Source organism: Rhododendron vialii, chromosome 10a, assembly GCF_030253575.1.
Source record: "Rhododendron vialii isolate Sample 1 chromosome 10a, ASM3025357v1".
Lineage (NCBI taxonomy): Eukaryota > Viridiplantae > Streptophyta > Magnoliopsida > Ericales > Ericaceae > Rhododendron > Rhododendron vialii.
In genome coordinates, this window is record NC_080566.1 from 37,165,446 (window position 1) to 37,190,908 (window position 25,463).

At 39.1% G+C, this 25,463-nt stretch overlaps 1 protein-coding gene across 2 annotated transcripts; it reads left to right on the plus strand.

Annotated features, from left to right (window-relative positions):
- Window positions 1-17,720: 17,720 nt before the first annotated feature.
- On the plus strand, window positions 17,721-22,802 carry LOC131304105 (serine/threonine-protein kinase/endoribonuclease IRE1a-like). 2 transcript variants are annotated; one of them, XM_058331210.1, is made up of 6 exons: window positions 17,721-18,675; window positions 20,209-20,381; window positions 20,948-21,194; window positions 21,821-22,124; window positions 22,381-22,538; window positions 22,754-22,802. In XM_058331210.1, the coding sequence occupies exons 1-5, from the start codon at window positions 17,837-17,839 to the stop codon at window positions 22,525-22,527; spliced, it is 1,710 nt and encodes a 569-aa protein (XP_058187193.1). In that variant the 5' UTR covers window positions 17,721-17,836; the 3' UTR covers window positions 22,528-22,538; window positions 22,754-22,802. The 2 variants fall into 2 exon arrangements, with proteins under 2 accessions (XP_058187193.1, XP_058187194.1); XM_058331211.1 differs by having other exon boundaries at window positions 22,381-22,513; window positions 22,579-22,802.
- Window positions 22,803-25,463: the final 2,661 nt, after the last annotated feature.

Consider the following 25,463-nt stretch of genomic DNA (forward strand, 5'->3'; position numbering starts at 1 on the left):
ATTTGCTCGCCAAAGATGTGCCGTTCGAGTGGACGCCGGGTTGCGAGGCTGCCTTTGCCAAGCTAAAGTCTAGTCTCACCTCTCCACCTATAGTGCGATCGCTGGATTGGGAATTGCCCTTCGAGCTCATGTGTGACGCCAGTGATTACGCCGTTGGAGCTGTTTTGGGCCAAAGGAAAGGGAAAGAGCCGTACGTTATCTACTATGCAAGCAAGACGCTCAATGAGGCTCAAATGAACTATTCCACTACGGAGAAGGAGTTGTTTGCCATAGTCTTTGCGTTGGACAAGTTCCGGTCTTATCTAGTGGGGGCTCCGATTATCGTGTACACCGATCATTCGGCTCTCAAGTACCTTTTCACGAAGCAGGATGCCAAGGCGCGTTTGATTCGGTGGATTTTACTCCTACAAGAGTTTGACCTCACTATTAAGGACAAGAAGGGTGTCGAGAATGTGGTGGCCGATCATTTGTCTCGATTAGAATTCGAAGATCATACATCGCATATTCCTATCGGTGACTCCTTTCCCGACGAGCAGCTGTTCTCCATCATTACGGCTCCATGGTACGCGGATATAGTGAACTACTTAGTCACCGGTCTTATGCCCGGACATTGGAATTTGCAGGAGCAGCGTCGGTTTTTGGCCGAGGTGAAACGGTTCTCTTTTGACGACCCATATTTGTTTAAGTATTGCGCCGACCAACTTGTTCGCCGTTGTGTGCCCGAGTCTGAGCAACATAGTGTTATCCAGTTTTGCCACACGGAGGCTTGTGGCGGCCATTTCTCGTTCAAAAAGACCGCCGCTAAGATTTTACAGTGCGGATTCTATTGGCCACAATTGTACAAGGATACGTTTGCTTTCTGCCGGGCATGTGCGCGCTGTCAACTTCTGGGGTGCGTGACGCGACGTAATGAGATGCCGCTTACCCCCATTTTGATTATTGAAGTGTTTGACTGTTGGGGTATCGACTTCATGGGGCCATTTCCTGCATCTTTTGGGTACCTCTACATCTTGTTGGCCGTTGACTATGTCTCCAAATGGGTGGAGGCCATCCCCACTCGTACTAATGATGCCCAAGTGGTCGTTGAATTTCTCCGTGAGTACATTTTGGCACGATTTGGTATGCCCAGGGCTATCATTAGTGACCAAGGGTCCCACTTTTGCAACCGATCCATTGCGGCCCTCTTGCGGAAGTATTCCATCATTCACAAAGTCTCAACGGCTTATCACCCGCAAACCAATGGCCAAGCGGAGCTTGCAAATCGAGAGATTAAACATATCTTGGAGAAGACGGTTAATCCTACCCGTAAAGATTGGTCAACTCGTTTGGTCGATGCTTTGTGGGCTTACCGTACTGCGTACAAGACTATCTTGGGAATGTCACCTTATCGGTTGGTTTACGGGAAAGCATGCCACTTGCCAGTCGAGCTTGAGCATAAAGCGTATTGGGCCATTAAGAAACTAAATTTCAATATGGTACAAGCCGGTGCCCGCCGCAAGCTTCAATTGACGGAACTCGAGGAGTTGAGGTACAATGCTTACGACCACTCTAGCATTTACAAATCTAAACTCAAAGCCAAGCATGATAATAAGATTGTGATTAAAAACTTCGAGCCCGGTCAGCAAGTCTTGTTGTATAATTCTCGATTGCACTTGCATCCCGGGAAGTTGCGCTCACGTTGGGCCGGACCTTATGTTGTCAAAAATGTGTCCCCTCACGGGGCAATAGAAGTAGAGAGCATGCGTAACGGTTCCTCTTTTAAAGTTAACGGTCAGCGGCTTAAGCCTTTCCTTGAGGGCTTTGAAGCTCGCGAGCCCGATGAGGTCTTGGCCGATCCCGTTTACACGGATGGTCCCTCGTTTTAGCTGGTGTTACTCTAATTTGTACGGGGAGCGAAAGCGTAACCGCTGAACTTAACTGTTTGTCGGACCCGGCCCCCGGGTAGGGGGTACCCTCCATTGACTTGGGTATATGTAGCTCCGCACGCCGCTACTAAAAAAAGAATCGTGTGCCCAGCTCCGGTTAGTAAGGGCAATTTTAATATCAGTGACATATGGCTTTCGTTAGCTTTTCTGATAGGAGTAATTCACAGTGAACCACTCTCGTCTTCCAGATTAGCCCCAACGGGGGCGGTATAGATCTTAGGTTAGGCCTTGATATTCCCGTGCTCCATTACCGCACTTGGCTCTATCTTGTGCCTGCCTGGTTACGATCTTAGGGGACGCTGAACTTCATTGTTTGGCGGAGTCCAGCTGTGACTTGGACGCTCCGAGCTCTGGTATTAAATTCTGTATATTTGTACATTTGTAAATACTGCGTTTCTGTTTTGTTATTATTTCTCATGTTTCGAAATTTTCTCACCAAAAGATTTCACCAACGCATCATTGTATCGGGCTTTAATTAGTCCTTCTTTGTCGTAGTTTGCCGTTAACGATCCATGCTCACCAGATATGTCCCTATCGGGGGCAATTTAGGTCTTTGGGTGCGGCTTGATATTCCCGGGCTTTGGCACTAGGCTCTGTCTTGCTTCACTTTGTTTTGATCATAGGGAACGCTGGGCTTAATTGCTTGGCGAGGTCAAGCGGTGAATTTTACTTCGGGCATGATGTAACAACTTCGATGGTCTAGTATAGCCACCCGCATTTTGCCTACTTGGTAAGACACGGGACGAAAAGTATGACTCGTAAGATTGCGTGAAAATCGGGTGGTGTCCTTTATTTTTCTTTATTTATATGTTTGTTGGCGCCCGGATAACACGAGCCGGGCGGTTCTAATGTCATTTGGCTCTTAGTAGGTAGTTCGAGCTTAAGTCTTTTGCAGGGTGTACGTGCTACCACACCAGCCTTGGTGGATTGGATCTAACGTCGGAGTGAATGAGGCATTCAGGAGCCCTAAGCATGGGTGCGATTACGTGTCGCGGTTGTTAGTCCAATAAAGTTTTGGCCATGATCCTGTGTGACTAGCTGTGGTTCCATTGGAAGAACCGAAAGAGTCGACCTTGGAAGCCGTTCGGATGACAAACGGAGCCGGTGACGCAAAAACCTCCAACTTGGTCGAGGTATAAGGGGGTTGACATTCCCTCGTAGGTACGATCTTTTGTTCCTTTTTCCCTACTGTTGTTCTCCATGCTATGAGGGCATAGCATATTTCAAGTTGGGGGGAGGGACATAAATCGGATATTTATGTTTTGTGCGTTTTGTTTAAGTTTTTCGTTTTTGGTAGATCAATCCTTCCGTTATTACAAGTTAGTGGAATGGATCAACTTAGCACTTGGTCAATAGTTCATTAATTGGCAAGAGTTCGTGTAAATATTTTTGTTAAACTTGTTCTGTCCAACTCGTATGCATGCTAAAGGGCGAGAAATTAAATGTTGAGTGTGTTGTGAGCAGGTTTGACCCATATCCCGTTGATTGTTCTCAGTATATTCTTAGTTAGGTTGTAATCTCATGTCATGCCTAAACGTATTCGTTATCTACTTTAAATCGCTTCGGAATCTATGGCATATGTAAGAAATGATACAAGGCCATCTTCGCTTGATTAAAACCACAAGAGAGTCTCATTGTCCTTTAAAAATAAAGCCTAGTCCGCGTCTCACTCTTATCCATAGGAAACCGGATGTTTGGGTGGATGGATGGAAGTTGGTTTTAAGCTTTGCTGGGGCTGGCTTCAGGTTTACAGGCTCCGGGTGTATCTTAAAAGTGGCTCTGGGCGTCGGCATTGGCTATTGGGTGGCAAAGTTGAACTTCTGGAGATAAGCTACCCGTATCGATACAGCCCGTAAGGCGTATCGATACGCGTTTGTTCGTGGGTAATCAGAGAGACCCGTATCGATACGGATTTTGGGCCGTATCGATACGCGTGGGTTAAAATCGAAATCTGCAGTTATTAAGGTCGGCCTCTTCATCTTCCCAAACTCCATTTTCTCTCACTAACCCTCCATAACCGCCCAAGCTCTTCGAAACCCAACCCCAAAAACACCAAAATCAACCCCAAAACTCCATAATCTTTCCCCAAAACTCCAAGCTTTCAAGGAATTCCAAAGGTTTTCAAGGATTTCAAGTCAAATCCTACTCGTACCAAGGTAAACCCTCTCTCTCTCTCTATGCGCATCATCTCCCATTGTTCTTCCTCTATATTAACTCCAAACCTTGATTACCCACTATATTGCCATGCATTGCTATTTTAAACCATCCTACCATGTTTTTAAACCCCAACTTCCGAAATCACCCATGAACCCCTGTTTCCTAGATTTTTGAAATTTTGATTGGTTTTGGGACTGGAATTGCATGGTGAAGTTACCATTTGTGTACTTAAGTTTAGAAGCAGAATCTGTGTAGTACAACTCAAAAGTGTTGTGGATTCTGTCTGGCCGCCTGTTTTTGTTGAAGTTTGCACGTTCCTGGCTGCAATCTGGGTTGTTTTCGGTAGTATTTTGTTTCAAGATTTGGGATATTGTTCTGTTTGGTAGGTTTTGCATGCAATGGTGAGAACAAAGACTGTGGTTTCTAAGGGCAAGGCTCCGGCTTCTTCTTCGCAACAAGCGGAGGAGATAGTGCAGGAAATGGAGGAGGAGGAGGAAATGATTGCGAACCCGCAAAAGCGAAGCCGGGCTAAGAGGAGGACGGCGGCTGAAATTCGTGCCGCAACTCAAAAGAAGTGGGAAGAAGGGATTCGGAACCGGGGGTTCAAGAATGAGCGACATGTTGACGTCGACAACCTTGGTATCGAGAATCCGTTTGTTCGTCGCATCCGCGACCAAGGTTTGTCTTACTACCTTGCCCCTAACCCTAGTTACAACAAAGAGCTTGTCGTAGAATTTTACAAAAACATGAAAATTTCGCCTGAGGAGGATGAGAAGAAGGATGATGCCAAGGTAACATCAAAAATTGGGAAGATTACTATCGAGGTGACTTCAGGGTTCATTGCACGGGTTTTGAATTACCGCCAACCACCCGCGGATGATGTGAATTATCCCGATTAGGAGTATGTGGCGGATGAGACCGTTGTTCAGGAATTGTACAAAAATCCTAGGGAGGCAAGTCTCCCTCATGTGCCTGGGAAGTTTAAGGAAGTTTATCGGCTCGTTAATCAGCTAGTGCATCACAATTTCAATCCGAGGGGGACGGAGAACAAGCCGGATAGCTACGAAGGGGGAATGATTCACGCGTTCATGAATCCGAATGTGGTGTGTGACTGGGCAAAGGTTATATTTCAGGAGATGATTGACTTCAAAGCCAAGGCCCCAACCAACTCTAGGTTGCCTTTTCCATGTTTAGTGACCGTTATGTGTTTGGCTCAGAAGGTTCCCGCTTCCAAGTTTCCGGAGCGTGAAAAGCTCAATCCGGGGGATATTAACAGTTCCATACTCACCCGGAGTATCTCTCAGTCCCGACCTACTGCTGCTGCTGCCCCACGTGGGGAGTACTTGACTACCTTGCCACCAAAGGGTGCAAAGTCGGCTGCTTGGAACAAATTGCTGTTTTGCCAAGGGGTGGCCACTATGGGATGCCTGAAGAAACTGAAAAAGGAGACCCGAGCCAATGCAAGGAGGCAGTGGAAGATTGATCATAAGTTAGACTAGGTTCTGAACCAAGGAGTGGGGCAAGCCAGTAAGCAATATGTGCCACCGCCCGAGGAGCCTGATGAGGACAGCGATGATTTTGCTGGGGATGAGCCAGTGTTTGTAGATGACGAGTAGGGTCGGTGGAGTAGTTGGAAATCCCTCAACTTGGTCGGGGTGCTTGGTGGTTGACAACCTACCTCTTATCTTTTATTTCATTGTTTTTAGTTTAGTTTGGTTTAGTTTAACTCTGACTTAATAGTTTAGTAAGTTTTTGTTGAGGCCGGCATGTGGCCTATGACTTGGTAGTTGGAGTTGGAGGCGGCCAAGGGTAGTTGAACCAAGCTAGTATATGGCCGCTATCCTATTTTGCAAACCGTTCTTTGATTTAAAACCAAGGTCAATATATGCTATGAAGACCTTAGTAGATCTTTAATATGCCTTGATTCCATTTCGATTTATTGCCTGATAGTTAGTATATTTAGTTTGTGGCATGCTTTCTTTCGGCAATTCAGTTTTCAATCGTTTAGTCGCAAGTTCTGTTTAATGGTGCTCTCCACTTATAAGGCATGGTATTTTTGTTCCCCGTGCCTAATTCGAGCACTTTTCTTGTGGGATATGGTTACATTGGTTGGAATTGGTTAAGTTATAGCTTCGTATCCGTCTTTTGTCTTTTGGCGCTCGTTTTGGATACTTGATTATAACTTGCTCAATATTTAGTTAATCGCTCAATTGTTGGCTGCGAGTTGTTTTGGAATAATTAAGTTATTTTAACTCTTGCCAATTAGTTGCAGTTTGAGTAGGTGCTAAGTAGCTCTGTCGGAAGGATGGTCAGGCGTTCTTTATTTTCCTTTAGTTCCTATTTTGTTGCTAGGGACTAGCAACGCTCAAGTTGGGGGGTGTGATACGCACCTAAGATTGCTTGATCGTGGTGCTTAAGTCCGTTAGTTAGAAGTGCTTTTAGCTTTTATTGTCGTTTTTAGTCGATATTGCTCGTAAGGTAGTTTGTTTAGTGTTTCAGGCAAAACACCCTTTAAAGGCGTATTTTGAGTGCAAAGTCAACCCCCAAGTTAGTTCAAGACTCATCGCTCGGTGGAACTTGTGCCAAAGTGACCAAAGAACGAAGGCGAGGAGCATCGGGCAAGCCAACGGTCGTCGAGTGTCAAGATTGGGAGGCTGGCTTGATGAACCAGAGATAAGCATTCCGTATGGATACGGATTTAAGGCGTATCGATACGCGTTTGTTACCTTTCCAAGCAGAGAGTCCCGTATCGATACGGCCATAATCTGTATCGATACGGGATTGTTACGGGAGATTGGCCTTTTCAGCTTAACGATGTGGTATCGATACTTTGCTTATTCTGTATCGATACGGAGAGCTTCCGGCCAGATATTTGCTGCTTTTTGGACTTTCCATTTATGGAATACTTGCCTTTAATAGCATGTTTTTAGATATTTGAGGAGAGAGAAACCCATTGTGTATAAATAGGGGTCTCCTCTCTCCCCTTTGGTAGCTAGCTCTTTATGAATTTTAGTCTTTTCCTCCATTAATGTTCTTGAAGCTTTTCATAGTGTAATCTCTTAGAACTCAAGTAAGTAATTCTCGTTTGTTAATTTCTCGTTTATTAAAGTTGTTCCTACGGACTAGATCTTTTATAATATCAAGTTTGTTTTCGTTTTTATCAGTTAAAAGTCATGTCTCGTTTTTATGCTTTCTTTCATGCTTTAGCTATGTGTGAGTAGTTGATAGGCCAAGTCTCGGGGTAATCTTTCCCGAGTACTTAGGTGGTTATTTAGTTCTCAAACCTTTGGGCTTTAAATCTTGGTTTTTGGAATCGGATTAACCTAGTCTTTTTGGTCTAAGCGAGGCGTGTTAACTCCTTGGTATGAAGCTTAGTCAAGCGGTCTTGGCAAGCGATATATTGAGGGCTCGTGGCCCCCTATGTGTTAGATACATTAGCAAAAATAGGTTGATTTAATTCCGGTTAATCACATCTTTTGATAAACGTAGTCATTAAAGCTAAATCTTCCGGGCGTGAGCACGCGGTCGTGACTCTCGCCTGAGTTAAATTGAGAACCGGTAACATCCTTTGTCAAGGGTTAGACGATCCCTAGACTTGCCTCCTTTTAGTTTATTAAGCGTTTTTCTAGTCTTTTGCCTTGGCAATTTTCTACCGTTAAAAGCAAAACCAAGTTGGCCGTCTTAAACGCCACAATCCACCATATAAAACTTACATTCCGATCTAGCTATATTTCGATTCTCTGTGGGTACGATCCCAGACTTCCGGATATTATGCTACCGACGATCTAGCCCTACGCTTGGGGTTTTCAACCTTATATTTGAAGGCGAGGTTTGAAGGCGAAGCAGCCATCCCGAGATCGATCGAAACCACACAAAAAATCACACAAATGAGTTCAAAAATCACAGAGAACCGGGAGAGAGAACCGAGAGAGAGAGAGAGAGAGAGAGAGAGAGAGAGAGAGAGAGAGAGAGAGAGAGAGAGAGAAAGAGAGACCTTACGTTCGTCGTCTACGTTGATTCTGGAATTTCCACAAACTAAGGGGCCGTTCTATATAAATCATAAATTTCCACATTATTAGGGGTACTAGAAAACTATTAGTAATAAGTTTTTGTACACAAGTAAGAAATCAAGAAAAAAATTGGTTGCAAAAAGGTTTAAAATCTAGCAAAGCAAATCAAGTGGTAGATTCCATTTGACCATAAAGATTCAAACAGAGATTCAAATAGAGGATCTATGCAGTTGCTGCCATAATAGCTAGTCAAGAATACTTGCCAGTAGCATGATTGCCTAAGGAAGATTTATCCCCCACAAGACGCTTGCTGATACCCATATTTGAAAGCTTTGCACATACAAATTCTTCTTTAAATATCAACACATTTTGAGGTTCAAGTCTCGATGGACCATCCCCAATTCATGCAAATCCACAAGCCTAGAAACCATATCCCTGTATTACGAAAGGAAATAAAATCATATCAAGCAGATACGGAGATCAAAAATGATATTCACACAACAATTCAAACACAACCTCTCACATACATGTGGACTCCGCACACACTACTATGTGTGGGAGTATCATTTTTTATCTCCGTATTTGCTTGATATGATTTTATTTCCTTTCGTCATACAGGGATATGGTTTCTGGGCTTGTGCATTTGCATGAATTGGGGATGGTTCATCGAGACTTGAAGCCTCAAAATGTGTTGGTAGTCAAAGAAGGATCTGTATGTGCAAAGCTTTCTGATATGGGTATCAGCAAGCGTCTTGTGGGGGGATAAATCTTCCTTAGGCAATTATGCTACTGGCAAGTATTCTCGACTAGCTATTATGGCAGCAACTGCATAGATCCTCTGTTTGAATCTTTATGGTCGGATGGAATCTGCCACTTGATTTGCTTTGCTAGATTTTAAACCTTCTTGCAACCAATTTTTTTCTTGATTTCTTACTTGTGTACAGAAACTTATTACTAATAATTTTCTAGTACCCCTAATAATGTGAAAATTTATGATTTATATAGAACGGTCCCTTAGTTCATGGAAATTAATTTAATTGCCAATATTCTCTAGAAATATTGCATGATCCCACTTGTTTCCCATAGATTACTGGTAGCATCGTTTCAAGGTATTAGATATGCCAATGGCGTGTTCTGTAGTTCAAAAAAAAAATATTAAGGTTGGATTTTTGTTGATATATACTATATGGGAAATGCTAACCACCGCCCAATGGTATACATCTAAATTATATATGGTAGTGTATTTTTTCACATACACTTTCACTATTCCTATTCAAATTATTTAATTTCATTAGCTGTTACAGGTTGTGGAACTTCAGGATGGTAAGCTCCTGAACTGCTTCTCCATGGGCGCCAAACGCGTGCTATGGATGTGTTTAGCTTAGGCTGTGTCCTCTTTTACTGTATCACCGGTGGTAAACATCCGTTTGGTGGCCCTCTTGAGCGCGACATGAACATTGTGAAGGGCAAAGTTAAACTCTTCTTAGTGAAGCATATTCCAGAAGCTGTGGATTTGTTTGACCATTTATTGGATCAGATGGCGGTATTGCCGCAAGATGCAAGGAGATATTAGAGTATATATTTTTCGAAAGAATTAATATCAATGGCGTTGATATTGATTCCTCTTTCCAATAATTAGTTGTCAATGAATTGGATATTTATTTGTCAATTATATTAATTGGATATTTATCCTAACTCTTTGCGAAAAATATAATGATTGCTAAATAATATTACCTGAAAATTGATTGAAGAGGATTTGCATGGGCCTTCGAACAACGCCGTCTTCAACAAGAATGTCTTACCCTTTGGTACAAGGAGACTAGAATTTTCCTTTGATGTAGATCCACAAACTTCTTTCCAAGCCTTCTGAAAAGCGTTCTTTTTTCTTCTTTTTTTTGAAAAATTAATTTCAGAACAAACTATTAGTAATATTCTTATAATGGTCATGCTGCAATAAATAAATGTAATTTCCTATATCCAGTATACGAATCCTCCAATATGACATTCCATATCAAACAAAAGACATTTTGTTACCCCAAAGGTTTAGCCAAGTGGACGTGAGGAAGGTACAATATATAATAAATGAGCTTCCTAAGAGCATTTAGCTGATTTCTAGAGGAATAAGCGAAATGAAATTTACATCAACTTTGAAGAGTTATTTGAAGAGTTACGTTATAAAATATATTATCCAAAGGGAAAAATTAAATGTACTAAAATCGCGCCAAGGAATTTAACGCACTTGTCCCGTTAACGAGTCAAAAAAATTCGCATTAACAAATCTCTAAAATTACGAAACTTCGCTCTTTACCACTGCCAAGGTATTTAACTCCGCTATCTAAAATTTATGGCTGCAACCTGCTTTTATATGCATGGAAATGTACATTACGTGCACAGAATCACCAATCAAATTATAGACGTGAGATGATATGAGAGTGTACGAGTAATTTTCATTTTTTTTCCTTAGAATCATCTGTTTCTCCATCTGCAACAGCCCCGAATTCTACCACGTTAAAGCCTCCTTCTTTTGCTGATGATTCCACCATAACCATGCATAGGAGTAGTATAAGCAAAGCAATAATGTGAAAACCCTGCATACACTCCGGATGTTTTGTCCGGATATTTGGTCCGGTCTCTATCTCGACTGGTTTCCCCAGCCCGGAGTTTGTGTCGGTTTTCCCAGATTCGGTGGGTGTGGTTGGTGGATCAATAAGTGAATGATTTTGATTGATTTTTTATGTTGTCTTTGATATGGAGCTCCAACATTCCGAGGTGACTAGTGTCTAGATACTAGCTCCACATATACCGATCCATGTTGTATATGTTGACGGTGTGAAGAAGAGTGTTGGCTCATGCATAGACGCTAGACATTAGCTTTGACTTTTTGTATTCCTTGTATATCGTTAGTTTTGGGGTTCAGTTGTGTTTCTTTATCTCTATAGATGCCATATGACTCTTTGGAATGATAATATCTTCTCTTTTTGGATTAAAAAAAAAAGTTCATTAAAAAATATTTTTTGTGTTTAATTGAAAATAATTTTCGTTTGGCTAGAAAGTGTTCTCTGTTTTCTAAATTCGGAAAACATTTACCGGGTATAATGTGAGACTTATCAAAAGTCCTACCAAGTTGTGTACTATTTTGAACTAGGTATGGGAAATTTTTTCTCTCTTTTTGTGAGATGGGAAACTTAGAGTATCTAAAATGGCATAACCAAAAATGCTAGGTTTTTAAAGTTAACAATATTGGTGCAAAATATGGCTCAGAGCATTAGCAGTGGAATAAGCAAATGTGAATAATCAAAACATACCACATCAGATTTTGATTATCCAATTAGAGGTTGCTAAAGTTAGCAATGTCAAATCCCACATTGGGTTATTTTTTTGCCCATGATCAAAACCAATGGCGCTCCAAACTTTTTTCCTTCATTTCACGCATATTTTTTGAAGGAAAAAAAAAACAGTTTATGTTAGAAACAGTTTTCAAAAAAACACACTTTGTTCCCTTAAAACTGTAAATAAAATTTTTGAGAAATTTTTAAAGAATTTATATTTACACAAATAGTTTTGAAATTTTAAAATTATAAATACAGTTTTTTTAAAACAGATTTTGTGTAAAAAAAAATTTCTATAAAAGAGTTTTGAAATTTCAAAAATAGATTTTGAAAAACACACTTTATTTACTTATAGTTTTTAAAAATTTGAAAAAATTGTTTTCTGTGAAAAAAACTTTCTAAAAAAAACAGAAAAAAAATCTGAAAGTTACGGTTTTTTTAAAATTATTTTTTGGAAAACATTGTTCACAGAGAGGAGAGAGAGAGAGAGAGAGAGAGAGAGAATGGAAGAGAGAAGGTTTTTGTGTAATGTTGGTGTACTTGATTGAGAGATAAAATTTGGTTATTGACAAAATATTGCTACTTTGATTATTGAAAAGCCAAAATTTGATGAGTTGTTAAGAGGTTGCTAGGTTTGGTTATTCCAATGTGAGCATTTTTTTTGATCCAACATTGCTACTTTAACAATTTTTTATTTTGCTGTATTCCACTGTGGATGCTCTCACAAGACTATAATCAAATTTAACAACCTCCTTAGAAATAATCAAATTTTGGAGTTTGGATTACCAAAACTAGTAACCTTTTTCGGAATAATTAAATTTAATGAACCTCACATTCTCTATAAAATACAAAAAATAAAAATTGTTCTCGCTCTCTCTCTCTCTCAATATGTTTTCAAAAAATATATCTTAGTTAAAATTGTTCCACACCCTCCCCCCCCCCCCCCCCCCCCCACCCCCCCCCCCCCCCCCCCCCCCCCCCCCCCCCCCCCCCCGGTCTCTCTCTCTCTCTCTCTCTCTCTCTCTCTCTCTCTCTAATGTTTTCAAAAAATATATCTTACTTAAAACTGTTTCCCCCGCCCGGCGCCCCCCCCCCCCCCCAAAAAAAACAAAAACCTCTCTCTCTCTCTCTCTCTCTCTCTCTCTCTCTCAAAATAATGTTTTCAAAAAATATATCTTACTTAAAACTGTTCCACCTCCCCCCCCCCCCCTCAAAATAATGTTTTCAAAAAATATATCTTACTTAAAACTGTTCCCCCCCCCCCCCCCCCCAAAAAAAAAAATATATATATATATATATACACACACACACACACACACACACACACAAAACAAATTGTTCTTTTTTCAGAAAAATTGTTTTGTATAAGAAAATATTTTTTTATAAAAATTATCTTTTCAAAAACCGTAGTTACACAAAAACTGTTTTTCTTTTTTTAAAAATTTCAAAAAAAGTGAAAAAGTTATTTTCTATTTCTAATAAATAGTTTTTATTAGTCTCAAAATTATTTTTAGAAAAAACTATTTCTACGTTCACAATTATTAGTTTTTTTGTAATTTAAAAAGGTAATGTGGTAACTTTTGGTTATTCAATTTGATTATTTCATTGGGAACGTCTACATTGCTAACCTTACCAATCTTTTAAATGAATAATCAAAAGTTAATGTGCATGGCAACTTTTGATTATCCACCCTTATGTGTTACACTTATCTATGCGGGTAACCATTGGGAAACATCAGATGAGAGCAATCAATCAATGGCAAGTGTTAATCTATATGTCACGACCCTGACCCGCCCCATGAGGTCTTAATCATGACAAATGCCAGTGATTTCTCACTAAGGCCAAATCACGAATCAAATATCATCTAAGCAAGCGATAATCAATAGGGGCTAAACATAACACCGAAAGCAAAAGACGACTTTTATTGATAACGAACCAAAGTATTACTTAGGTTTTACAAACCAAAAGGTAAACCTCTCAGAGTTGTGCTTACTTACAAACCCAAAAGCTAGCAAGCCATATACAAAGCTAAGTGTCTACAAGCAAAACTTCCTTTCTACAAGTTTCCAACAAAAAAATACAACACGTCCCAAAAGTAAACACGCCACCACACTATGCGTCGCTTCCTGAAAGGTGGAAAAGAAAATCTATAAGCCAAAGCTCGTGTGAATGATTAATACTTAACTCACATGCCTTCCATGGACAATGCAAAATAATTTGATAATATTTCAAAACAAAGAGCTTGAAACCGTAAGCCAAATATAATGCACATTCCGCTATTCAAAGTTCAAAAGCTACCAAGCGTCCCCGATAGTAGATAAGCCAGACGTCTATGCAATATCCCAAAACACACACCAACCTCAAACACCCTTGCTAGCCATTAAGCCGTCCCCTAGCAAGACCGGACGTTGGGAATGCCATTAAATAGATTCACAAATATTTCACAAATAGGTCCACCTTTCATTGTTATCCATGGAATACATAATTTATAAAACATGTTCAATTAAGCTCGATAGAGAAAACAAGTTCAAACCATATGTTTAGGTATTAAATCACTCACCTCGGCTCTACGAACCACCCGAGCTTTCTAAAATAATTAGGCAATAAAAACATGATTAGATGATGCTAAACAAGCCTATTTTTAAGGTCCTAAGGTAGACATGTGAAGTTAGATAGCTAGCCCAAGAAAATAATCTCAGAAACTGCAGTTCCATAAACTTTAACGCAAAAACTGACTTTGTACAAGAATAACTAAGACATGATCTTCATGCATTTTTTTAGGTCTACGAGTCTAGGTACAAAATCAGAAATCGGATCGCAATTTCATCGCCCGAACTCAAAATTATGGCCGTTTCCGTAACATGTGTCTGTGCAGTCAGCACAGTTCCGAAAATGAGTGATGCTAGGTAACGAATTTTTACAGAATTCAATACTTTGATTCTGATCCCGAAATTTTTACCATAGATAGAAGACTCATAGAGGAGCTCTCAATAAAAATCTCATAATTTTCTGAGCCTAGAAACTGCCTCAAAAAAAATCCACAAAATCAGGACAGATACGAAATTTCTACCTTGCAGATTTCCAGAAATTTTGCTCTTGTTCTACCTGCGATTTTCAACTCTTAAACCCCTCCAAACTACTTCTAACTTGCATCAAAACCTCTCTAATCATGCTCAAACTCATAGCTATAGAAGAGTTACTCTAAGAACATTGCATCAAAACAAGTTTTAAACACTCAATCCAAAGGATTTCAAGTTAAGCTTTTGACTTCCTTAAGAATTCAACCCTAAAACTCAAATTCCACTTAAATCAAACATCTAAAGCATGAATTCAAACCCTAAGATATGAAATTTAACATACAAATCATGGAATCAAGTAGGAGATATAAAAATTACCAAGTTAAATCTTCAATTTTCAAGCCAAGCAAGTTTTTTCTCAATTTTTTTTTTCCTTTCTCTTTTTCTTCTTCTTCTTTTCCACCAATTCTTTCCCCCCCCCCCCCCCCCCCCCCCCCTCTCTCTCTCTCTCTCTCTCTCTACGTGGAAGATAGAGGTGGGACAAGAATAATGTAAAAGCTAGTTGGATAAATACTTGTGTGTGGCCTAGTCCGTACACTACCATGTACTCCAATTCTATTTAACAAGAATAACATACTCCTAAGTCCTAACTCACATAATTAATCCCAAACATAACACATAATCAACTCTAAATATAATTAAAGAATCAGGGGTATTACACTATACAACGCCTACCCCTGAAGAAGACGGTAGAGGGGAGTCCAGAGTCTAGACTAGATACATGTTCATCTGAATTCAGCTTGTTCATTCCTCTGCTCCAAGCAAAAGGTTGTCTTGTTTTTTTTTTTTTTTATAAGCAACAATAAATTTTATTAACCCATAACACGAAGTTACAGCGATAATAGGATCTTGAATATACTGGCCTAACCATTCAAGACCCTCTTCTCCAAAAGACGCTTGTGCTTGTTGGAAGCTTTACATATTTTAGGGTGTCCATCTCGCTTTCACATACGCTTTGACTACTCATGACACAAGTTAGTTGGTGTTTCTAGGGCATTGCGTGCTACATTGTGTCAAAGATTTTTAGATCTAATATAAAATAAAAAAAATTATTCCGTGCTCATAAGATCTGCTACTTCAACCTTTTTTTTTACAAGAACTTCAACCCTTTCGTATCTACACTACTTTTCAATAGGTTTTTCTCCGCTCTAAAATCACGCAAATATCATCTGATTGTAAAAACTAAGAATCGGGATCCTCTTCAGTCCAATGATTTTGGATCAATAATTTGGACTAGACGACACAATCCAAATCGGGACCATCCATTGGTAGAATCAATGGTTCAAATTTTCTTATCAATTCTTATCGGTAAAAATTACTCCTTCCGTCCCACTTTGTTGCGTCTGTTTCCTTTTTGGGACGTCCCAAAAAATTGTCCCAAAAAGGAAACGATCTATAAAATATTACTATAAATTGTGAGATATAGACAATTTTTTGGGACATCCCAAAAAAGAAACAGGCAAAACAAAATGGGAGGGATGGAGTAACTCTTACCGGTAATTAGAGTTTAGAAATACATCCAAACCATTAATTGCACCAAATGAACGGTACCAAACAGAACTGTTTTTTTGGACTCGAGAGGATTCATTTTCAAAAAGTAAACAACATAATATAAAGTACAAAATCTATTGTGTTAAAAAGTCATTACTCTTGCCATTCCAAAGTTATAGTCAGTAAAACGTGCAAATTTTGGATAAAAAAGAAAAGCACTTTTGTGCATATTTTTTTAAGTTGTAGTAATTGAGTTTTTATAGTATAAAGAAAGCTACATTATTATTTTATTTGAAGTATTTTTTTTTGCATTTTTTAATCTTGCGTTAATATTTTTGTGAATTGTTGGTTCAGCTTGATGAGAGAATTATAAAAGTTAAAATAATAAACCAAGTTAAAATTTTTTTAATTAAAATTATAATTTTTAAAGAAAGACAATAATCTAAAAAATTTGTCTATTTACATTTTTAGCTTTTTCTCGTCGAGCAGAACCAATAATCTATAGAAGAATTGAATGCAAAACTAATAAATGAGAAAAAATAGTTAAAAGAATAAAAGAAATCAACTTTTTTATTCGGCTACCGGGCCTAATTTATTCTCAATTTCAGATAAGCATAAGTTTTTTTTCTTGTCGATGTATGGAAAGTTCCAAACACACATCATTGCATCAAATAAAAAATGTGTTTAAGAGGATGAAGGTTTACTCCGATCAATCAAAAAAAGGAAAAGGATGAAGGCATCTTTTGTCATTTTCAAAATTATAGTCCACCAACAAAAATACATCAGTGCATTTGAATTTTTTCGCTTATATTTAAAAGTCTTACTAACTAGCTTTTTAAATTGGTGCGAACATATTAAAAAAATGAAACGCATATCCTTTTTTATTTAGAAATTATACATTTTTTTCACAGTGAACAATAAATTTAGGCCGGTGACATTGCATCATTTGGTTGCCAATAACTTTCTTTCACCAAATTTAAACGAAAACTCCAAAGGGACCGAAGGGGAACGTGGAGACCACTCCGAGTCCCTCACCTATGATCTGAGTTGTTCAACAATTTTAGAAAAAAAATTGAATGACCTTGCGAGAAATCAACTCAATCCAATATGTGTTGGTGTTTGATCCGATTTTCAATTTTTTCATTCATATTTGTGTCTTAGAATCTGAATGAAAAAATAGAAGATTGGATCGATCACTTACACATATCGAATTGAGCTGATTTCTCGCAAGCCGCAGTATTGTTTTAAAATTATTGAACGGATCGAATTATTCGTGTGAGACCTAGAATGGGCTCCGCCTTCTTTCGGTACCCGTCGGTTTACTCGCTGTTAGTACCTATATAGAACGAGTAGCCGGGGGGGGGTGTTTGTGAAAAAAGAAGACGTTTGCTTAAGGTTAAAATAGTCATTTGATAAAGAATAGCATGGTTCAGGATAGTCATTTGGATAGTCCTTTGATGAAGATAGCCGGCCGACGATGAAAAAGGATAGTCATTTGATGATGAAGATAACAGGCTGTCAATTGATGAAAATACCCGGCATACGTTGGAAAAAAAGACTACAGAGAGAAGGTACAATTTTACACGCGTCCACTTTTTATTGAATGCTGTCAAAAATGCTGTACCAGCAGCATTTTTGTTTTGAGTGAGAGTTGACCCAAAATAGTTGTCCGAATACCCGCCATGACCCTTATATATACGCCCCCATCTTTTCTATCCCTCTCACACACACTTTTACGCGCAAACAGACACCTAGAATCTTCAGTTCAATTTCAATCGCTCGAGTTGCTCCTCGATCCGGTCTTTCCAATTCGAAATTTCTACTCGACTATACCTACTGCACATAATATGGCATCCTCCTCAAAAGCAGCGAGTTCCTCCTCCCACACCCTCAACCTCCCTCTCGAATCCAACCCCCCCCAACACAAAGTCGGCATCTTTTCCGCCCTCGCCATCCTCGGCAGAGTCTTCAGCTACATCATCCCCATCTTCATGGTCACAGTCAGCGCAGACGTCATCCCCATCCCCGACGCCTTCAAGCAATGGCTCCGCGAACCCCTGGGCCTCACCCTCTGCATCTTGATTCTTTTCTTCACCTCCATGTACCAGATGATCGTGGACCTCACCAAACCCAAGACCATCCGAGAGCACTTGGACTTCCCCGAGCGCTCCGATGCCGGAACCGTGACTTCAAAAAGAAAGCAAAAAAAGAGGTCTCGAAAAAAAAATCGCCGCGCCTCATCTGGTGTTCGATCTGACGAGAAATTCAATCAAGGAGTGGACGCAAGTGAAGATGGACACAAAATTGGTAAATTTTTTGTCTCCAATAGAGAGATTGATATGGGAAGCAATGGCATCCTACTCGAGGGAACTTATGACGGTCGTCGGGTTGCTGTGAAACGCCTTGTCAAGGCCTGTCACGATGTTGCTTTCAAAGAACACCTGAATCTTAGTGTATCGGACGGCCATCCAAATATTGTTCGACTGTATGGAATAGAATCAGACCGAGATTTCTGGTATCTAGCACTGGAGCGTTGCACTTGCAGCTTAAATGATTTAATTCAAAGGTCAACAGTTAGTGAAGACCAAGCTACGGAAGTTAAAGTCCGTTTGAAGGGCACTTTTCCAGAAGTTAAGTTGTGGACAGACAAGGGCTATCCTTCAACCATATTGGTCAAATTGATGAGGTTAGTTGAGTTTTTAGATTATACTCTGAGTATTCTACTGTTATTTTTGCATTAGGTCGTCAGTTTTCTTCTTCTTTTCTTTTCTTTTTTACATCCACAAGATAGGTGCTACCAAATCCTCGAAGCTTGTTGTTCCAGACTTCCAGGGTAGAATTCCATTTGATGCTATTTTTTAATGAAAATTGTGTTACTTACAATTTACAAGTAGAGTAGATGTATCCATTCCTTTTCCCGTTTGGATGGAGGATTTGTTTTGGGTGGATATAGAATAAAGATGGATATGTAATGAGGTGTAATATGTTACGAAGGGTGGCCCCACCTCTTAAGAAGAGTGGATTTGTAATGAAGTGTTTGGATGATTTTTTTAGAAGGAAAATTTGGAAGTTGGATATGATAAGATAAGATATCAAATAACTTAATTGCCCTTGTGTATAATTTAATGTTTAAAATACAAATAATTGCAATGTAATTATTATAGCCCCTGATTTCCCAACCCCAAAATTGTATTTATTATACTTATCATATATATTTACAATAATGGCAATTTAAAAGTCATTTTTATATATGTATGTATATGTATACCGACAGTATACTCCAAGTCCCAAACCCAATCCACTGGATTCACCCACGCACAACCCCATCCACTGGATTCACCCACGCACAACCCACTCCTCTGCCTTCGTCGGCCGCCGATCATCACCGCCGATCGTCACCACTCAACTGTTCAGTTTTCAGCCGTAAGTCTCTCTCTCTCTCTCTCTCTCGCTCTCTTGTTTTGCACAGATCGATCGAGTAGGTCGAGATGGAGTCACCAGTCCTCTCTCTCTCTCTGGTCTGGTCTTACCTCAGCCCGTTGGTCTAGCCTTTTCTCTCTCTTCGTTGGTATGGGTTTCAGAACGATGAAAGAAGAAATGAGATGAAAAAGTATAAACGAAAGGGGGATTTGGAGGGGTAAAATCGTCTAAAAACCCCCGGATTTGCCAACGACGGGTCGGACCTCCCCTTCTCAAATCCACCTTCAGCCAGAGATGGATCCTCTACAGTGTTCATCTCCCCCTTTCAAAAAACTGAACCAAACACCGGATTTGATGGAGAGCCGGACTACAAATCAGGGGGCTTACATATCCCCCTTCATCTCCTCCATCCAAACAGCCCGTTTTACAGCTTGTTTGGATGGGGGAGATGGAAGCCGGATTTGGAGTCCTAACCCCACATAAAGAGGCATTGTGCAATGTCCCATGTATTTTTTATCCAATTCCTAATGCCCACATAAGTTCTGGCAGCCAGTACTATTCGGAATTCGTAAACGGCCATATATAAGAATCGATGACCGGATATGTGAGCTATTGAGCTACATCAAGAATGCGAAAGCCAGCAATGTAATCTTAAGTTCCTATGGCAATTTTAATAATGCAGTTATAAGTTTATGCTAGATTAATGTCTTGTTGATCTTTTTAAGCACACTGGTTTAAAACTTGTCCTTTTAATTAGACTGCATCTCAGTATTTGCTTTTATTTTCTTTTGTAATACAGGGATGTGGTTTCTGGGCTTGTGCATTTGCATAAATTGGGGATGGTTCATCGAGACTTGAAGCCTCAAAATGTGCTGATATTGAAAGAAGGATCTTTATGTGCAAAGCTTTCTGATTTGGGTATCAGCAAGCGTCTTGTGGGGGATAAGTCTTCCTTAAGCGATCATGCTACTGGCAAGTATTCTTGACTAGCTATTATGGCTGCAACCGCATAGATCCTCCATTTACTTTATGGTCCGATGGAATCTGCCACTTGATTTGCTTTGCGAGATTTTAAACCTTTATGCAACCAATTTTTTTGATTTCTGACTCGTGTACAAAAATTTGTTAGTAATAATTTTCCAGTAACCATAATAATGTTCAAATTTATGATTTATATAGAACGGCCCTTAATTTGTGGAAATTATTTTAATTGCCATTATTGTCTAGAACTATTGCATGATCCCACTTGTTTCCCATAAATTACTGGTAGCATCACTTCATCAAGTTATTAGATATGCAAATGGCTTGTTCTGTCGTCCAATTCTAAAATCACAAGGCTTATTTTGCTTATATATATATATATATATATATATAAATATATAATATGGGAAATGCTAACCACCAACCCAGGGTATACATCTAAATTATATATGGTAGTGTATTTTTTCACATAAACTACCTAGCTTCAGTATTCCCATTCAAATTGTTTATTGTTATTAATCCTATTGCTCAGTATTTAATTTCATTATCTGTTACAGGTTGTGGAAGTTCAGGATGGCAAGCTCCTGAACAGCTTCTCAATGAGCGCCAAAAGCGTGCTGTTGATATGTTTAGCTTAGGCTGTGTCCTCTGTTACTGTATGACCGCTGGTGGACATCCGTTTGGTGACCGTCTTGAGCGCGACAACAACATTGTGAAGGGCAAAGTTGACCTCTTCTTAGTGGAGCATATTCCAGAAGCTGTCGATTTGTTATCCCGTTTATTGGATACGGATGCGGAATTAAGGTAAGACGTTGTCCTGATGACTTCACAGCAATAGTTGTGACTTGTCTCTTCTTCAATATGTTGTCCTCCGTGCCATTTGGAGACAGCGAGATGCTAAGCTATTTCTTTGTTTGCTGTGAAGGGGAACCACTAATGCTGAGTTTGATATGTCTAAATCGTCAAGTTTTTTTGCTTTCTAAATTCTAAGAAAAAGCCAGCTAAAGAAAAGCAAAATTGTTTGGGCTAAAGTGCATTCTTTTTATAGCAAAGTTGTTTTAGTCATTGACTCCATGCTAAGCTGTTTGAGCTGAAAAGTAGAGCTTTTTTGTGTTAAGATAGAACGACAAGCTTTTGTGTTTTAGCCTAAAACGACTAAATAGACAACTAAACACTGTCTAGGCTGTTTCATAGGCTTAAAAGGTCATTATACTTCCATTTTAGAATTTGTAAAAAGTTTTTTTGCCCAATCAACAGATAATACAGTAACCTTAAGTGAGACATAAGGCACGTTCCAACTTGGTTGTTGATTATAGTTATTGCAGCTCTTACATTTAGTACACGGATCTTATTCTCTTTTGTAGGATTCTTAGTTCTTTTTCTTTGATTTCATTTTTTTAAACACATTTTATGAGTCTAATTTTTTGCAGGCCGAAGGCATCGGAGGTGCTTAATCATCCTTTGTTTTGGGATTCTGATACGAGATTATGGTTTCTCCATGATGTGAGCGATAGGTTAAGACTGGAAGAAAGGAAAGCCAACTCTGATATTTTAAAAGCATTAGAGAGCGTATCTTCCCTGGCTTTTGGCTCAAAATGGAACAGAAAGATGGAAAGTGCATTCCTTAACCACATCAAAAAATACAGGCGGTATAAGTATGACAGTGTTCGTGACTTGGTGCGAGTCGTGCGGAACCAGCTGAATCATTACTTAGAACTTCCTCTTGAAATTCAGGTTCATTTCTAATGCCAACTCTTTGAAATTGAATTTGTACACTTAAAGAGTTAAATGTGTTATAAGATATTTGACAAATTGAATTCCCTATCAAACTTTGACTGCTGCATACATAGAAGTAAATACTTGTTCTTCTTTCTACGCTTTCTTTACCAAATTGGTATTGGTACCCACGTACCAATCTTTTGAGTTTTCGAGGACCAGTCTTATCATTCCATTGTAGTTGATACTAGTTTGATTATGGTGTTCTTTTCAGAAAATTCTTGGACCAGTAAATGAAGGATTTGATGGCTATTTTCGGAGTCGGTATCCGAACTTGTTGATGGAAGTGTATAAAGTCATGCATCAGTACTGTAGAGAGGAGAAAGGGTTTAACAAGTATTTCAAAGGCAGTGTAGTTTGAGTTTATGCTCCAATAGAATGCAACCTCGGTTTAACAAGTAGTATTTCAAAGGCAGTGTAGTTTGAGTTTATGCTCCAATAGAATACACGAGGTTGCAGGATGCATGATATTTCTTCCTTCTGATCACTGATGGATGTGTGATCGTAATCGATCATCACTTCTTACTTGTGCCCAAATGTAAATATGCGGCTGTAATTGGATTATAGTAATTGAAGTTGTTGTGTCTAACAGAATACACGAGGTTGGAGAATACACGAGGTTTGAATTTTGAAAAATGATTGTTTCGTCGTCTTCTTTTTTAAAGTCGTTTTGTGGTTTTTTCGATTATGGAAAATTTGATCTTGCCCTCTTGGGTTTGATTCACTGATTGGGTTTCACTGTTAGTTTTCATCTCTGCTAGAATCCAGTCCGTTTGGCAAGCTAGGAGAAAAAAGAGCAAGGATTAGGTAGAGAAAAAGGAAAGAAAATTCAGGATACTACCAATCTTTCGATATTGTCTGGTTATTAATGATTTTATTAAGATAAAATGAAGGGAAAGGATGGTGTCATATTCTTTTGCTTGAGAAAAGTAAAGATACCAGTATCCTGCTTCAAGCATCTTTCGAAAGATAGAGCAGAGAAAATAAATGAAGATGCAATTTTACTATATATGGCCCTATTCTGGTAAGATTTTTTTTTTTTAAATACTTATTTTTCGTTTTACGAGACAGATCATAATACATCACTTTTAATTCAAAAAATAAGTATTTATTTGAAAAGGGAAATGGTTTTTACACTTTCTGTTTTACAATTCACGCCCCATCTTTTGTCTTTATCCAAATGAAATTACAATGTTGTCCTTGGATGTGTGAAAAAATGTGTTTAAAAAAGGGCAACATAGTAAATTCAAATGAATAAAGACGAAAAAAAGAGAGTGTGAATGATAAAAAAGAGAATGCGAAAATCACTTTGCTTTGAAAAATAAGTATTTATTTTAGTTAGTGGAATATACCTGCCATAATTGTTTGTGAAATAGTAAGGACTCAGTCGCCAATAATTAATTCTCCCCTAAATCCGTCCCCTTGGGAGAGATTTTGAAAGTGAATTTTAACTTTGCAAATGGGTCCAAAAACATCTGTGGTTTTGGACTATTTCCGAAATTATGTTTTGATAAAAAATAAAAAAAAACATAAAGATCAATACCCGGACAGCGAACTGATTTACAACGGAACATGAGACCCAACCGGATGGATTGACGGAAAACAAAAATGGAAGGGAAAATTACTGAAACGAAAGCAAACAGAAACGTCTCAAAGTGAATGAAGAAAGAGACGATAGAGATGACACAAAAAGGGAGAATGGCAAAAAACGAGAATGACGAAAATAACCTTACAAAACGGAAAAATACCGGACACAAAAAAATAAAACCAAGCCAATTTTTAAGGATGCAAACGGAATAATGAAAGAAGTCCGAAAACCTATTTTACTAATCTGGAAATCGAATGAATAGTGCATGAACAGTTTGTGGCCCCCACCACCAAAACATGCGAAAAGACAGAACTACCCCCAGCCCACAATATGAATCCACCCAGCCGAAGGACAAAATTGGAGAAATCAAGCAAACTTGTCCAAATCGGTTCTAAACATTAATCATCCTCTTATTATTGCCCGCAGGGAGGATTTCTCTCCACTATACAACCAAGTGTTTTGGGAGGGCTGAGTTTTTTCTTTCCTTCTATTTTCTTCTCTCTCCAACTCAGCCCTGTCACGAAAACTCTACATCAAATGTCCAGTTGCCTTGTTTGAGAATTGCGACAGATGAGTGAGATTCGTAAGGAGATGCGATTAAGATTAGGATTGATAATGAGATGAGATTGGTAATTTTCATGTTTTGTTTAACACCGGATTAAAAGAAAGGATTGTTATTAGTACCATATTTGTTTCACATGGATGGAATATGATCGGACTGAAAGTATACGTTTTCATATTTATCCTTGTGCAAAACTGAAGCATAACAACCATATCCTCATGTTTCAAATCTCTCATTTGGTAAAGAACTACAAATCAATTTATTATTGCGACAAAATGAGGACGTACATTTTAATCTATTTTTCTTTCTCAGCTTTCAACCCCAATCGTTCGAAATCTCCATGCCCAGAATCTACAATCCTTCAAAATTCACAAGAATCTACCATAGACTTATTAATCTCAGATTTTAAGATGCTGGTAGTGCTTGGTGTTGGAGCAAGGGTGGTTGCTTATGGTGTAATTTTCTAGTTTCTTTTTCTTCCTTCAACGTTTCGTTGGAAGATTTGTCTCTTTTCCTCGCCTTTCATTCTGCTTCATGGCTTTTCATGTTGCTTATGTTAGACTAGGCCCTTTTCCCTCGATGTATCCGTTATTGCGTTTTTATAAATTTTCGTTTTGCCGATCACAAAAAAAGTTATGTACTTGAAATGGTAAACTTTTGATCTCTTAATGTGAAAGGGAGAACACTCACTTATCCATGCGGATAGCCATCGGAAAACAGAGAAGAGTATTAGTGTTTGTCTAATCAACTTGAACTAGCTGAGAAATCAAGCTTTGGCAAAATTGATTGTCTCATGGCCCCATGGAGCCTAAGTTCAAGCCGCACGAGGGGCAGGTTTGGGGTTCAGAATTATGTACAGCCTCTGAACCACCTGTTAACTAATATACTAACACTCCGCTAACCCTCGCTGATATATAAAGTGTGACAAAAAAAAAAAACTACGAACTAGTTAAAGTGGCCAATCTTCGGCTCATACATCGGGAGTTTGGGTTAAGTGTGTGTGTTTAAAAGGGTCCTCATACCCCTCCCTAGTCAGCAATTGCCGAGTGGAGGTGGTAAGTGAAATTACCCTCTTACCCTTCCATGTTAAAACAAAAAAAGACAGAGTCTTGGCCCGCCCCCATGTGGGAGCTAGATCCAAGTCTTA

Excerpts from the sequence above, each read along its gene's own strand:
- LOC131304105 (XM_058331210.1), top strand. The coding sequence starts at position 17,837 with ATGGCATCCTCCTCAAAAGCAGCGAGTTCCTCCTCCCACACCCTCAAC. Across the intron at positions 20,382-20,947 it reads CTTAAGCGATCATGCTACTG|GTTGTGGAAGTTCAGGATGG; the intron begins GCAAGTATTCTT and ends TATCTGTTACAG. Across the intron at positions 21,195-21,820 it reads GATACGGATGCGGAATTAAG|GCCGAAGGCATCGGAGGTGC; the intron begins GTAAGACGTTGT and ends AATTTTTTGCAG.